The sequence below is a fragment of the Peromyscus eremicus genome, chromosome 9 (assembly GCF_949786415.1).
Source record: "Peromyscus eremicus chromosome 9, PerEre_H2_v1, whole genome shotgun sequence".
In the NCBI taxonomy this organism is placed as follows: Eukaryota; Metazoa; Chordata; class Mammalia; order Rodentia; family Cricetidae; genus Peromyscus; species Peromyscus eremicus.
In genome coordinates, this window is record NC_081425.1 from 44,408,546 (window position 1) to 44,425,702 (window position 17,157).

The following is a 17,157-nucleotide window of genomic DNA, read 5'->3' on the forward strand; positions in this document are numbered from 1 at the left end:
GAGAAGTCATTTTTATTTCTTCTTCATGGTGTAATGTAGTTGTTTGTTCGTTTTCTTAGTCAGAGGGGAAGTCACATGCTCTGGACCATAGGCTCTGATTTAGATGAGTATAGGGAGGGCCCTCTTTGCTATAAACCTCAACACTTAAAAAAGAAATGGCCTCTGAATTTAATGTTTTCTTCTTGGTTTCCTGGGGAGAATTTATTCTTTCCTAGTGTTTTTGTTTTTCCTGATATTTGGGGTTGCTGTGATAGTTTTTCAGTATATTCAGTCTTTCATGTTTTTCAATATCAGTATTTGTTTAAACTTTCTGGCTTACTACTGATTTCTTATTTTCAGAGTCTGTTATGGCTTTCTCTTATTGAAAATATTTACTTCTTCATTTCTAAGGCACTTTGGGAGACAAAAGACCGTTGTGATGCAGTCTCTTATTTTGAACTAGTGCTTTTTGTTTGCTGTTTAAAATGTATCAATGAGTACTAATTGGTTCAGCAAATGCCTAATTACTCCTAATTTAAGGATTGAGAGAGTCCTGAGTCATTTATTTTCTTCAAGGCTTTTAATTTTCTATTTATAAATTTGTCCTTTTACTTGACGTCATCCTTTTGTGGCTCTATAACTCAGATATGAAGTTTATTTCTTCACCTAACACTGTGAATGATAACCAGTCTCACCTAGTGGAGGATTGTTCATGTTACCGACTGAAATAGCTAATGAACACTTGTTTTATTTGAGTTAGTTTAGCCCTCCTTTGATAACATGACACCATCATTTAATACTAATTTTAGAAAGAAATTAATGTGACTCCTGTTGTTGCTTGTGTGTGCTTCTTGGATAGAATAGTATTTGTACATTCTAGGGTGTTTTCAGTAGACAGCATCATCTCTACACCCTCAATGACATAATTATTACTTGTAGTAATATCATTGTCTTAGTCAGGGTTTCTGTTGCTGTGAAGAGACACCATGACCACAGCAACTCTTACAAAGGAAAACATTTAATTGTGGTGGCTTACAGTTCAGAGGTTCAGTCCATTATCATCATGGTAAGACATGGTAGCATGGAGGCAGACATATACTGGAGAAGGAGCCGAGAATCTACATCTTTCAGGCAACAGGACTGTCTCACTGGGTGTGGCTTGAGCATATATGAGACCTTAAAGCCCACCTGCACAGTGACACACTTTCTCCAACAAGACCACACCTCCTAATAGTGCCACTCCTTTTGGGGGCCATTTTCTTTCAAACCACCACAGTCATGTTTATGGATCTGGACATTTCCTTTGGATCGCAGCATTTTCAGAGAACGAGCTACAGCATCTTATCTCTTTATATTCCAAACAATTTGGTCTTGATATATTTTATCAAGCCTCAAATACCCTTTCAGTTATTATTTAGTATTAGAGGAGGGAGATACCAAGTTATAATTTTGTGCCTGCTCATAATGTAAATAGTAATTTAAAGATAATAGATTAGATTAGTATATTGTACAAATATTCCTTTTTAAGATTGTCTTTCTTGGTTTTAGAAGGCAGGATTTTCTCAGAAGAAATGTGCCTGTATTTTAGTGTTGAGCAATACAAGCTTCCATTTTCTCTTGTCTGTTTTTCTGTGTGCTGTCCCAGGTGTTAAGCTCCTTTCTGCAAAATGATCTTCCTTTAGAAGGTGTGATGGTTTCTGTGCAAAGGTTTACTTACTTGTAATAAAGGCAGTGTTGCAGGATAGGAAGTTCTTGCAGATGCTGGGTTCTGAGGAGACTTTTCTGTGGCCCCATTTCCACTTGGTGAAAAATAAAAATAGCATAGACACTAGTGTTTCTTTTTAAGCGTAGTGACTTGTGACCATAGAGGGAGTGACAGTTTGGGGAACATCAGTTTATCTCATGCTGAGTTAGAGTCTTCGAGCTCTCTAAAGTAGATGAAGAGTCATAGGAATACCTTTTTTGTAAAGAAAAAGTGTATCAGCCTGAAGCATGAATTAAGACCGAAATAAGAACCAATGTACTGCTGTAGAAATGACTGCCATAAACAACTCAACTGCAGCTTTCATCTGAGGATATGGTTTGTACCTAGGAAAGATTTTGGTCTGCTGAGAGAGCCTTTAAGACCATCTGGCCTTCCTCTACTAAGTATCCAGTTTTTCTCCAGCTTTGGCTTGAGATTTACTCCCGGCTTCTGTAACAGTCTCTGTGTGTGTTTGTTTTTGTAGTGGGTTAGAAATAGCATGACACTGGAAATAGGGCGTATTACTCCTCGTGGCCCTGTTAGAGTAGTGAATCGGTGTCTGGTAAAAGACAACCCTTACCATGGCTTACTTCCGGCAGATCACCACCATGGAGGGGAAACTGCATCTGTGCTAAAGCACGTAGCACTGGTTCCTCTTGCCATCATTCCTTAAATACAGTAGAGCCACTGTTTATTTGCATGTCATTTACATCGTTTTAGTGATCTGCCGGTGGTTTGGGGTGTACAGGAGGAGGAGGGCAGCTTATTTGCAGATATTATGTTGTGCTTTTATATAACAGACTTGTACACCTAAGCATTTCAATACAACCGGTTCTGGAAGCAATCCCTGATACATACTGTACTCGGTGACTGTAGTTACTTATTATTCATTACAAAAATGCAGGCTTCTGCCTAGAATTGTGTATGTGTTCAATCGTACATGCCTATGTTTCTCTCTAAAAGCTGAGTTCATACACCTGTTTAGAGCTCCTGACGGTAATTGCTTTTCCTTGCTCTTTCCTGATTTCTTGCTCTCTCCTTTTTGATTTCTTGTTTTCCCCGCTTTGAGACAGGATGTCCTTATGTAGCCCAAGGGAGCTGTGATTTGTGTGCTCCCCTGTCTCCCCCTTTGAAGTGCTTTGATCCCAGCTGTGCACCACCATACCCGGCAGTTCAGCTCACCTCAGTTGCTACTGTCTTTTGAGACAGGTCTCTCTTCAGCCCAGGCTGACAGCCTGGAACTTCCAGCCCTGCCTCTCCATTGACCTTCTCTTTGCTAATTAATGGGGTCAGTTCTCAGATCACATTTTTTTTACCCATCCGAAACACTTGAAACCATGTTTTACTTCCTTACTTTTCACTTCCAGTTCTCTTCCTATGTCATAGCGTGGTCTTCCTAGAGCCCTTTACTGATCCCTCCTCCCTTTCATGCCTTGCGCAGACTCAGGCTCAGTCTCTGCACTTGCTCTCCTTAGGCAGCCTTGCTCGGTCTGTCTTCACTAAGCACCGTTCCCACTGAGGACTCTGATGGGCTTTCTCCAGATTGAACTTCTTTTCCACTTGGAAATGGATAGAAGCTTCAATTTAATAACTTGGAAACCATCCTCATCACGTCTATTTCCTACAGCTGATAACTGCTCCATCCTTTAGCCGTTAAAAAGCAGTCTGGTAGTTCTAGGCCAAAAATCTTAAAAAGGCATTTGCATGGCTTGGGCTCTCTGAGAAGCAGACTGGGACAAAAATTGGAGAGCTGTAAGTTTAGGGAACAGTCTTTGACGCAGCATCCTTCAAAGCAAGACAAGGCTAGAGGAGCAAGTTATGTTGTAGTGCAGTCTTAGCAAAGGCCTGGCCTCACAGCTACCATGGTCCATTGTGGTTAGAAGAGGCCTAGGAGCATAACGTCACCTGGGAAGTGGGTATAGCAGCATCCAAGGACTGACCTTGGAGAACTGCAGCTCATTCCACCTTGGCCAGGCATTTCAGATACAGGCTGCTCTGGGAAGAGGGCATGCCTTTGACTTTAGTCTCAAATGGTCAGAGCTAGGCTGCTCAGTGAGTGCAACTCTGTGTCTGAGTCCTTCAGTCCCGAGGAGGGATCTGGACAGTGCAGAACTTCTGCGTAATTTTTGTAATTCCTTTGTAATTCCTCCTTTTGTCATATCTCATAGTCGTCCACCAAGCAAATGTTTGCTCTCCAAAGACATGAAAAGTCTCTGACCATTTCCACCACATCCTCAAGTCCTGCCTTCATTTATGTCCCAGTGCCTTGCTAGTTTACAGTCTGTTCTTTAACTGGTCCACCCTTGTTCTTTTTCACTCTTCAAACTCGAACTGATCCTTCTAAAACAAAGCCAAATGATGTTACTCCAGTGCTCTCATTTCTCATTCCATCACCAACCAGGCCTTTCACGATCCATTCCCATTGCTTTTTAAGACTCCCAGCTTCCTAGTTCACTCTCTAGCCACCACGGCCATTTCGTTCCGTTTCCCAGCCTCTCTTGCCTTTCCTGTCTGTTTCCATTACATGTTCTTCTTTCTCTGTCAGCCAGGATACAAGGCAAACAGATACCTGCCATATCAATATAAGTGACTTGGTCAAGGCTATCCAGTGAGAAAAGAACTTCAGTGCTTAGGGAAAGCATTGACATTTGCTGATCCCTGTCCTTCGGTTCTATCTCAGTAGAGAAAATTAACGCATTGTAAAGTTGAAAACATTGGTAATGTTTTTTGCATTCATCTTGGTTAGAGTTTTATGAAAGGATCATTGTGTAGTGCATTCCCCTGCAATTTCAAGTTGATTTCTAATAAAATGCATTGCTCTTACTGTAGCGGTGTGAGGGGATTGAGGTCATGCTACCCTGTGCATGGAACTAATTATTTCTTGCTCTTTCTTTCCCGTGCAGAGCCTTTCATCCTACTATAAAGGAGGATTTGAGCAGAAAATGAGTAGGCGAGAAGCTAGTCTTATTTTAGGTGTAAGGTAAGTGCTGCATAAGTATTTTTGTTTTGTGGCCAAGATTGTCTTGAAAATTGGAGGTGGGGGGAATTACAGTAAGTTTGTGCTTATATTTAAAATTTAAAAATAAAACCCAGAAGAGGACATAGCACATTTTTGCCTTTTAAGGTCTGGATTAATTGAAGTTATGTATACTCTTTGCTCTTTTCAAGGAGTCCTAGGCTCCAGGTCTATCACAAGATTCTCTATTGTGACACTGATTTCTCTCTCGACCAGTCCCATAACCTCCACCTGCTTACTGTGGTACACCCACACCGAGAGAGAGAGAGAGAGAGAGAGAGAGAGAGAGAGAGAGAGAGAGAGAGAGAGATGTGGATACAAATAAATAAGTGCAATAATAATTTTTGAAGACTGGACTTCCTTTAGCTTAGTGCTTTATTTAAAACTAAGAGATGGGAGTTTTCCTTGTCAGAGGAAGTAGTGGCTGGCATTAAGCAAAGGGACCACGTTAGTAGCTAACTATTTCCGTGCTTAGTATTTACTCAGGGAGCATTATTTTCCCTCAACTTATTGACTCTGTTTACTACAGGCTCAAGAATGCCGCTCAGTTCCACACACCTCGTTTCTCCCACCCACCCCACGCTCCCTTCCCCTGCCAGTCAAACATATTCCAGGGAACACTTTGAAATTTGTGGTCTGGGCAACAAACAAATCATTAAAATGTAGCAATGATTTAGAGTTTTAATATAGCAAAACCAGAAGGGAAATAAACTGCATGTAAATGAGAATTCTCCCCCATCTTCAAAGATCACCACTAAGATGATAATTGTCTTAAAGGCAGTGGTTTTAAATTGTCATATTTGTGTACGTGAACTTTCTTCCATGCGTTTTCACTTTAATATAGTTTGATGGGCGTCAGACCTCAATGTACACAGTACTTCAGGTTTTGTGTAGAAAGAAGTTACTTTTTAAAAAATAGACAATGTCAAGGGGCAGCAAGACCATGAAGGGGAAACTTACAGATACAACCGAACCAAGCCAGTGGGAACTTACAAACTTTGGACTGACAGCTGTGGAGCCTGCGTGGGACTGGACTGGGTCCTCTGCATGGGCGAGATAGTTGTGTAGCTTGTATGTTTGAGAGGCCCCTGACAGTGGGAATAGGATCTATCTCTGGTGATGAACTTCTGGTGATATTTTATTTGTGCTGAAATGTGGTAATATTTTATAAATAAAGCTTGCCTAGAGATCAAGGGGAAAAGGCCAGCCATTTTAAGTAAACAAGAAGTCAGGCAGCACATGCCCTTAATCCTATCACTTAGCAGGCAGGATCTCTGTGTGTTCAAGGCCACACTAGGGAACAGAGCCAAGCGTGGTGACACATGCCTTTAATCCCAGTACCAACCTTAGAGACCTGGAGGTCTGTACAGACAGACAGAAAGTGACAGAGTTGTGTAGGAAGAGGAAGTGAGGTAGCTGGGCTAAGATAGCCAATGAGAGGGCAAAACAGCAAGACAGTAAAGGCGTGGGTAAGACAGGAAGTAACTCACATTTAGAAGTCGCAGAGTTGGTGAGATAAGGCTGGCTGGTGGCTTCCCCTGTTTCCCTGATCTAAGGCTTTCATCCCTATATTTGGCTCCTTGTTTTTTATTTAATAAGACCATTTAGAATTCATCTACATGAACTGGCCTTTTGGAGCGCATTGCCTATGGTGGGAAACCTTGCACAGCCTTGATGCAGGAGGAGGGGCTTGGACCCTCCTCGCTGAATGTGCTGGGCTTTGTTGACTCCCCATGGGAGGCCTTACCTTTTCGGAGGAGGGGATAGGAGAGGAAGGAGGAGGGGGGAATCTGTGGTTGGTATTTGGAATGAATAAAAAAATTCTTAATAAACAAAATTTTAAAAATAGGCAATGCCATTGATTTTCGAGAGTATTGTAACTGAGGTGACTTTCAGACTTTGTTTCATGTATTCAATTAAAACTTGATATACAGAATAAGAGCCAACACTCCATGTTTCTTCAAATATATACAAGAAATTGGTGCTTTTCTAAATTGATATCTATTTTTTAGTAATTAGCTTTGTGAAGTACTGTTTTGTGAAGCTCTTTTTATAGGTTTCTAATTTTTATAATTAATAATCTTGTATAATGTCAGTGTTTACTAGCTAGAGCCTTCATTCTTCTAAGGAATTTACTTTTTGTGATTGTTGTTCTTGGTTTTGGGTCTTTTGGTTTTTGTTGTTATCGCTGGGTTTTTTTTGGGGGGAGACGGGGGTACTATAAAATCCATGAAGCACCCATTGCATGTTCCATCTGAGGTGATATCATAAGTGCAGGTCATGGACTGTACCTGTAAGTCATTTGTGTGTACGAGTCGGGCATCCAGAACAGGAGAGCATAACTGGTGTAGAGGTGCTGGAGAGCGCCGCAAACAGAAGGATCGGTGCACATCAGCACAGGAAGTGGAATTGCACTGGTTTTCAGAGTGATGTGGTTTTCATTTCTTATGCAATTAGGTAAGATAAAAGTTAGCTCTTGTGAATATCCAGTTGTTACTTTACTTTCTCAAAACTCAATAGTCTTTGAAATCAAACAGTATCTATTTGAGAGCTACCTAAAAGTTAAGTTTAAAAATGTTCCCCCATAAGGTTTCTGTAAACAACCAAAAAAAGTATTCTCAGGTCCTTGCATAAAGGAACTTGCTTATTTTATTTATGGAAGAATGGTTTGTCTGTTCGTTTAGCCAGTAATAGTTCTTTTTTCACAGGGATCTTGTCTTTTGAGACAGTCTTGTTACATAGCCTTTTGAGTTCAAGATATTTTTGTCTCAGCCTCCTGAATGCTAGAAGTTTAGGCATGTGACACTATTCCAGGCCCTTAATAGGATGTATTAACATGTATGGCATTGTTATTTACCTGTAGGAGGTTAGTGGTAGCATGTAATTGACAAGAAACTGCTAGAAATTGGAGCACTAACAGAATCAAAGATTGACACCTGATATCAAGGGGAGGTGGTGTTCAAACAGAAGGAGGATCTTAAGCAGCACTCTGGGCCCTTTAGAAGGATCAGCCAACTTCTGCAGACTCTGAGAGCTGCATTTAGTTCATTCTCAGGATAGTGCTTCTGAGTCATTCAGGAAATGTTAGATTGTTTACATTCAGTTCTTTAAAAGTACAATATATATATATATATATATATATATATATATACACACACATATACATATAAAATGTATTTTCATAAACATCCTTTACTCTTTAAAGTAATCCTTGTAGATAGGCTTCATTGTATTTATGTTACATATGAGAAAATGGTAACTCAGAGAGTTTAAATGAGCAAGACAAATTCATAGCTGAAGAGCAGTAGAATTAGGATTTTTGAACTTAGATATGAATAACTAAAATTGCGTGCTTCCTGCTAACACAGAGTTCATCCATTCAGATTCCTTTGAGCTTTATAACTACCCTCATACTTTAAGCTGGCTATAAACTTACCCATTTGAAGCCTGGTAAAGTTAAGTCACTTAAATACAATAGCTGTTAGCTACAGTAGCTTCTACTGTTGGTGCTAAAATTCTTTTCATGCTCAGAAAATGAACTAAACACTTGTAACTCTGAATAAGTCAGTTTCGTCATTGTAACTTTATGTTTATTTTCACTGTCGCCTTTCATTTTCACTCACATTGTAGGCTGCTGCACGCCCACACTTCCCCACAGCTTCCTTACAAAGCTAGATACACTATGAACTATGTGGAGTTTGGAGATTGCTTGTTGAAGGTCTGACAGAAGGCAACTATTCTAGAACTCACTGTCCTAGCACTTGGCAGTATCCTTGACCAACATCAGCCAGTACTCTGCAGCAAGACTGATCTAAAAAGCTAGCAGACTAGTTCTGGAATTCCAGTACCTCGATGGTATATGTCACCTTCCTCCAAAATGACCTTAGAAACATAAACTTTCAATACTTGTAGTGTGCATAGTGTGACTCTCTTGGCCTGTGTATGTGGGGTGTTGTTGGTTGTGGTGGTGGTGTGTTGTTTTTGTGCTGGGCACTAAGCCTTGGGTCTTATGGCTGCTAGGTAAGGATTCTATGATGGAGCTAAATCTCCAACCCATCTTTTATTTATTCAGTTTTTAAAACTGAGAATGAGGACAGATATTATAAAGTACTGAAGGAAAATATAATACAGTATTGAGTCACCATGATTTATTTTAATGGTTAGTAGAATTAAGTGTAAAGCTTGTAATTTTGTATTTGTCCACAAGATGGTGAAATTCTCATTAGTTTTTAATTTCTTGAAACCCATATAAATCATTAATTTATAATCTGCATTTTGTTAATTTGTTTACAGCCCATCTGCTAGCAAGGCCAAGATTAGAACAGCACACAAGAGAATGATGATTTTGAACCATCCAGACAAAGGTAGGTAGTAGCTCCATTTCCTATGGTCAGATGTGCTATGAGTTCCTTTCAGTTCACTCCAACTCACATAAGTAATACAGGGCTGAAGCGGGAGTTAGGTGCCACGTGTGTGGAGATTTTCCTCGTAAGCAAGTGGGCTTGTGGTTCAGAGTTGAGTGACTCAATGGAAAGAGTGAATTTGAACTGTTAACTTTGAAGAACTTAGTTGCTGGCTTTAGGGATGAGTATCTGAACTCACTAATGTTCCCACATTTTGATCAAGAAAGAAAACATGGGCTATGAGGCTGGGAGGTGGAATAAGCTGATTTGTGCATCATCTATTATATCTACTAAATCTTAAAGATAAAAGTAGAAGCTTTAGGGATTTCCTCTACATCTCTGTAATTTGTCATAGATGGTTATGAATTTTTAAATTTTGTTTAAGAAGACTCTGCAGTTGAGCTATTTATTTCTCACTGGCCAGGTTTTTAATGTAAATTTATCTTACAGAAAGACAATTATTATAACTTTAACTACACTACAGCTGCTTGATAGAGAAAGCCCCATATGTTCATTACTGTCTTGCTTTAAAATAACAGATGGGAAAAGTTGCACTGTATTTCGGAAGTCAAGGGGGTGGGGGCAGGAAAGCGAAGGCTTTCTTAGATTCTTATTTATAGACTTTCAGTTTTGTAATTATTTTGGAAAAAATTAAAAACGAATTTTGGATTCCTATTCCTTTTGACACCAAAATAAAGCGTTCTTTTTCAGCTTTCTCAACCTAATTACTTGCTATAAAAATTCTTTTCACTGAACATTATCGCTGTTGGTTTTGTACTTGCTGTTCTTTAGTGTGAATAAACAAGAGAATAAACTTTGAAAAGAGGTTTTGCTGAAATTTTTTAAAGAGCTTCAGCAGTTACTGGAAGATCCACTCAACTAATTTGTTCTTTATTGTGTGCTTTCAGAGCAATTGACTGAGCAAGAAATGTGTTTAAGTGCCTCCTTGAAGTCCTTTTTCTCCTGAATGTCCTCTGCCCCTTTTAGGTCAAGTGCATGCTCTTGGCTGTGATTGATTGCAATAGTATTAAGCACTCCTGTCTGTCAGATGATTGATAAGTTGTTGGTTGTTTCTACCAGGAAGGAAGCAAGTTCTAAAATGTATCCAAGAGAGCATGTTGTTTTACATAAAAATTAAAATTAAAAAATTAAAATGGCCCAGTAATACCTAAAATAAGGACTTGTTTTCTTCTTAGATAATTTATTTATCAGATATATATCATATGTGTGTGATATATCAGACTTTGGATGCCAGTATGCCTACCAGTACCTTCCTATCTGGTTTTGTGTGAACAACTGAGTGAGAAAGGATGAGCCATGCAGGCAGGAAGCTAGTATTTTCTGCTGGCATTGTAGCCTTAACATTCCCTTAATTTCTCCAGATTTTAGTTTTTATCATGTATAAAAAAAGGGATTTATTCTAAAGTCCTTTTTGTTTATGGAACTTAATGTAATCATATTTTATACCTATGAAGGAAGGAACTGTACTCTGTATTTTTCTTCAGATCACACGTTTAAGAAAGATCTCTGTCTTTTTGGATTTTGTACCCTCTAAGGGTGTATTGATGCTGTGGGTTATTCCCCCCATAGAATTGCTAATTTGTTCAGTTTAGAACATCTGGAATTTCCTAAGCTCATGGACTTCCTAATCCTGTACTAGCTGTGATGCTTGGTGTTAGTTGTCACAGGGGGACAGACCTATAGCCATGCCTGCTCTGTTGATCTTGATTACATTCACTGGGGGACGAGAGCCACCACCGGCTGTGGATGACACCATTCCCTGAACACAGAATTCTGGGCGGTATAAGATAAAGAACACTGGTTGAGCACTGTCATTCCTGTGTTCATTGGTGTTTTCTGACTGTGCGTCCTGTGTGCCCAGTTGCTTCCAGATCCTTCTGCCTTGACTTGTCTGCCATGACAGACCTTGAACTGTGAGATAAACCCTTTTTTCCCTTGAGCTGCTTTTGTCTATTTTATCACAGTAATAAGAAAATAAAGTACCTCGCATTTGGGAGGAAACACAAGTACAATGAACTAAGAGGAATATTGGTACTTCCTATGTGTGATGAAGTTGGAATACTGACTCATAAATCTGAAAATTATCTTTAGAGAAGTCATAGGTTTTTCAACAAAAATATTTCCTTGACCTTGGAAGGAGAAAGCTAGGAATATTGCAAAGCATAGCGATGAGCAATCCATTTCTGCCCCCACCTTTTCTGTTTTTCCAGCAGAGTTGTCCTGGCCAGGTCAGCACTAAGTGTTGTAAGCCCTTACAGCTACTAACCTCTCCCAGTACTGAAATTCACTTCTGTGCTCCCCCAACTCTGACCAAAGTCACTTTTCTGTTTGTTACCAGTGGGTGGGATAAACATAGAGCAGCATGTGTGCAACAAGCTTTAACTTATCAGGTTGTGCAAAGAAAATGACTCCAGAAAACGAACATGGGAAATGACTGGAAATAATATTTTTGTAACTAGTTTGAAATGAGCATTCAGGTGACTTTTAATAAAAAGTGAACTTAGTGAGTGAGAAGATTAATGCTGTAAGAAGTATCTCGGGTCTTTGATCTGATGGTTTGAAGCTAATGTCTTAGTTTATCAACTTTTTTAACTGCTGAAGAAAGGGATTATTTTCTATAAAGTCAGTAGTTTGATATACTACCTGATGAACATCCAAGAGGGAAGATTGACAGATGGGGCAAATTTGAAAACTAAGCTACAGACTGTCCTTCCTGTCTTCCCTTTTGAAGACAGGACTTCCTATAGCCGAGCCTCCTGATGACCTCAAACTCATTATGTAGCTGAGGATGACCTTGAACTTTGATCCCCCTGCCCCACCTGGTTACTGAGGTGCTGGGATCCACACCAAGGCTTCTGTATGCTAGAAACACTTCACCATTTGAGGTGCATCTCCAACCTGCCCGCAGGGATTTCTTCCAGGCTGTCTAGATGGTGTTTCTTAATGTTTTCCTATATGTAAGAAATTAAAAACATGTTTGTGTGTGATATTTATATGTATGTTGTGTTAAATACATATACATGTACACACATGTTGTTGGTTACTTTTGCTCTTTTGGGGGTCTTGCCACCCACTCCTACCAGAGTCTGCAAGAAATATGCGGCAGATGACAGCTTGTATTCATAAAGTCAACCCACCAGATGAATAATTCTCTGATATGAACCCCACTTGGCAAAAACTGTGGGGTCACTGACTGTGAATCAGTTTGTTTCTGTCTGCAGTTCTCTCATGTGCTACCACAATTCCTCCCTAAAAAGAACTGTGGGACCCTTTGCACAGCCTATTGGTGGTGTGTTCTCCACATATCGGACACAGTTATGACAGTAGGATGACTTATGCTGTGTAATTTTGGTGAATAAAATATACCTTCTTAGCCAGACCTTTATTCCACGACTTCAAGACAATTACAGACCTCAGAGGAAATCCAAAATAGACTAGTTGCCCCTGGAGGTGAATTGCTCAAGGACAAGTTCCCAGGTGTCTAATTGTAGAATCAAGGTCAGGCATTAAGCAACTTTAGTGCCAGTTTTTTGCTTGTAAAAGCCTGGCTGATAATGTTAAAGACACAATTACCTGTACAAATCCTCTCAGCAACTGACTTTTTGTACATACTCCTAATCTTACTTTTATGATACAAGGCTCAAGGTTCAGCCAACTAACTGTTTATTGCTTAGATCTTGAATTGAATGTCACTCTCTGTGATGTTGCTCAGGCTATGTGCCTCCTGTCTGCACAGCAAAGCATTGCCATGATTACTCACTTCTAGCCAGTCAGAGTGACATCTTTAGCCTGAAAAAAAACTGTGTGATCAGAATGGCTCTGTTTCTTAATGTTTGTTCAAGATATGCTATACGACCCTGAAAATGCAGCTCATATATTGTCTAGAGTTTTCTGTTGAGTTTTTTTCATGATGAAATAAAAAGAGAAAGTTACCGTCAGGACGCATGTGTTTCCTTATTAGCCCTCAGATAGAAAAGATTAGCTCTTGTCATATTTGTAGATTTTTTTTTGCATACTCTGGGCTGCTAGAGGCTGGCCTTCCAGGCAGCAAAAACCTCCCAAACAAATCACACACAGAGGCTCATTCTTAATTATAAATGTCCAGCCTTAGCTTGGCTTGTTTCTTGCCAGCTTTTCTTAAACTTAAATTATCCTATCTACCTTTTGCCTCTGGGCTTTTACCTTTCTCTTACTTCTGTAAATCTTACTTTCACTCTTACTCTGTGGCTCGCTGTGTGGCTGGGTGCTTGGCCCTTACCATCCCTCTCCTTGTTCTCTTGCTCTTTTCTTTCTTCCTCCAAGATTTCTCCTTCTATTTATTCTCTCTGCCTAGTAACCCAGCCTATCCTTTCTCCTGCCTTGCTGTTTGGCTGTTTAGCTCTTCATTAGACCCTCAGGTATTTTAGACAGTCAAAGTAACACAGCTTCACAGAGTTAACAAATGAAACATAAAAGACTGCAACACATCTTTGTATCATTAGACAAATATTCCATAGCATAAACAAATGTAACACATCTTAAAATAATAATCTACAACACATACACACAGATCTCTACTCTGTTAGTTTGCATCTTCTCCTCTTTTTATCAGATTGCCTAAGGATTTGTCAGTCACTAATTTTTTCAAATAACCAACTCTTTGGTTGGTTTAGCACATTGTCCTTTTCAGTCTTTGTTTCATTAATGTCTTCCCTAATCTATTCTTACCATCTAGTGGGTTTGGGTTTGGCTGTTTGTTAGGTTGTTTATTTAAGTGTGGTAATATTTTATTTGTGTACCCCAGTAAAGCTTATCTGGAGATCAGAGGAAAAAGCCAGCCACTATGTTAAATATAGAGGTCAGGCAGTGGTAGCACACACCTTTAATCCTAGCATTCAGGAGGCAGAGATTCATCCAGAGCTCTGTGAGTTCAAGGCCACACTGGGAACGGAGCCAGGCGTGGTGGCACATGCCTTTAATCCCAGCACTAGTTAACCATAGAGGCCTGGAGGTCTGGACAGACAGACAGGAAGTGATAGAACTGGGTGGAAAGAGGAAGTGATAAAGCTGGGCAGAGAAAGGAAGTAAGATGGCAGAGCACAGAAAGGTATATAGGTGTGAGTATACAGGAAGTAGCTGTCTCTGGAGGCTGAGGAGTTGGTAAGGTGAGGTTGGCTGTGGCTTGTTCTATTCCTCTGATCTCTCAGTTTTCATCCCAATATCTGGCTCCAGGGTTTGTTTTGTTTTTTGTTTTTTTGATTTTTATTAATAAGACCATTTAGCAAATTTGTGTTACATTTAAAATTTCAGATTTTTAAAATAAAAAAAAAATGTGAACTCACATCTCTCAGATTTTCTAATGTGAGCACTTATAGCTTTCAGTTGCCTTGACTATATCCCAGCAGTTCTGATAGGTTGTGTTCTTACATGTCTCTAGAGATTTTTTTAAATTTCTTCTCTGATTTCTTGAGTGACCAACTGTTCATTAAAAATTGTATTGTTTAGTTTCTTTGTATTTCTGTAGTTTTCTTATTTCTACCTTTATTCTATTATGCTTTAATAGGACTCAAGGAATTATCTTCATTATTTTTATTGTTTTAAATGTGATTTATATTCTAAGATATGACTAAATTTGGATAAGGTTTGATGTGCTATTGAGAAAAATGCCTATTAGAGTAAAGGTAACTGAGCCAGTAACTGAGCCACATAAAAGAATGTACATTAAAGATATGGATTAATTTAAGTTGTAAGAGCTAGTTAGCAACAAGCCTAAGCTATGGCCAAGCTTTTGTAATTAATAAGAAGCCTCTGTGTGGTCATTTGGGAGCTGGCACGACAGATGCCTAATGTCCTGCTGCGTAAATACACATAAAACCTGAGAAAGCTTAAAAAAGGTTCTAAATGGCCAGGCGGTGGTGGTGCAGGCTTTTAATCCTAGCACATGGGAGGCAGAGGCAGGCAGATCTCTGTGAGTTTGAGACCAGCCTGGGCTATAGAGTGAGTTCCAGGAAAGGTGCCAAAGCTACACAGAGAAACCCTGTCTGAGGGTTCTAAACACCCCAAAACAGAGCCAAACACAGCTTCCTAGTCTCATGTCTCTCATGCAGGCCTCAATACAGAGACCTGTCTCCTGGAAGCTGCCTGCATGCTTGAGCAGCTAGTGTGCCATGAGCTAAGCCCCATGTCGGGTTTAAAGTTTTGCTTATGAAACAGAAAACGTTACAGATACACAGTAAAGCAGGTTCAGACAGAAAAATCCTCTAAATAGGTTACAATGTGTAGACAGTCATAAGTATAAATAAGTAGTTTTACAATAATAAATTCTTTAAAGAAAGAGTAAAGTAATTAAAAAAAAAAAAAGAAGCCACACAAAGATGGAAAATACATAGTGACTCTGGATGCTGTATGTTATTCTGTTGTCTTTTAATTTTTTGATTGCTGGTGAACAAACAGTAGTTGCTGAGAGACATTGGGTTATGGAAACTGCTAAATTAAACCAACATATATATTTTTAAAATGTCTCAACTTTAAAAAAGAAGTAAAAAGTTATGTCACATTGAGGAAGAGGTTATGCTTTTGTTTCCACAGGAAACGAAAGGCTGTCGATTCCTCTATCTATTGGTAATATTTTATATACATCCGATAAATCCAGTTGATCTATAGTGTATTTGACTCTGAAGTATCTTTGCTTTTTTCTTTTTAGTTTAGAAGGCCTATTTAAATATGAGAGTGAGGTATTCTTATATTGTGTCAGCCCGGACGTGGCCTTTTATGTCTTTTAGTGTTTGTCTTATGAAATTAGAGGCGCCAATGTTTGGTGCATAAATGTTTACAATTATATCTCAATGAGTGGTTCCCTGTTTAAAGATGTAATGCCCCTTTATCTTCTGATTAGTGTTGATTTGAAGTTCACTTTATCTAATATAAAGATAGCTATGTCTGCTTCATTTTGATGTCCAGCTGCTGGAAGCTTGTTTTCTATCCTTTGATGTTGGGTTTTGGGTATGTTTGCTGGCTAAGTGAGTTTCTTGGAGACAGCATATAATTCATTCTTGTTTTTCAATCTGGTCCATTAGTCTGTGTCTTTTTAATGTGAGTTGAGGCCATATACATTTAAGATTATTATAGAAAGGGGTTTGGTCTTTCCTGTCAGTTTGCTAGGTGATGTTTTGTTTTGCTAGGTTATTGGTATTACTTTTTCTTCTCCCATATTAGTTCTAAGGATTTGCTGCATTGCTGTGTTGGACATGGTAGTTGCTTTCCCAGGTCTACTATGTTCTTCAGTTACTTTCATGGAGTGTAAGCTTTTATGTATTTTCCTGAAGGAGACTCTCTTAACTTCTTCTTCTCTGTAACGTATTCCATTAAGAGTTTTCTTCAGTGCTGGTTAGGTTGTCATGAATTGATTTAATTTGTGTTTGTCTTAAAATATCCTAATTGCTCCATCAATTTTTGAAAGATACCTTTTTGGGGTAAAGCATTCTTGGTCCCCAGTTATTTAACATGACATGGTTTTTTTTTTTTTTTTTTTTTTTTTTTGGTTTTTCGAGACAGGGTTTCTCTGTGTAGCTTTGCGCCTTTTCCTGGAACTCACTTGGTAGCCCAGGCTGGCCTCAAACTCACAGAGATCCGCCTGGCTCTGCCTCCCGAGTGCTGGGATTAAAGGCGTGCGCCACCACCGCCCGGCTCCTCTGGCTTTTATTGTTGTTGATGGAAAGTCTGTGGTGATTCTGATATTTCCACCTTTGCATGTAAGTCAATCTCTTTCTCATGCTGCTTTTAGGATTTTTTTTCTTTACTTTGCATTTTTGACATACTGGCTATGATATGTCACGGAGAGTTTCCTTTCTCATGTCTTTTGGGAGCTCTGTAGACGTCTTGTGTTTGGACATCTGCTTTTTTCTTTGAAGTTTGGAGATTTTTTTCTGCTATAATTTCATTAAGTAGTCTGTCTATTCCATTTGATTTTACTTCTGTTCCTTCTATACCATAAATTCTCAAGGTCAGGGTAGGGG

General features: G+C 39.2%; 1 protein-coding gene across 1 annotated transcript in view; it reads left to right on the forward strand.

Annotated features, from left to right (window-relative positions):
- Positions 1–17,157, forward strand: part of Dnajc15 (DnaJ heat shock protein family (Hsp40) member C15) — a 53,973-nt gene that overhangs the window by 22,451 nt on the left and 14,365 nt on the right. Inside the window, exons 4-5 of the mRNA XM_059273300.1 lie at positions 4,627–4,703; positions 9,033–9,103. Coding sequence (XP_059129283.1) covers positions 4,627–4,703; positions 9,033–9,103 — 148 coding nt within the window. The remainder of the gene's footprint in view (positions 1–4,626; positions 4,704–9,032; positions 9,104–17,157) is intronic.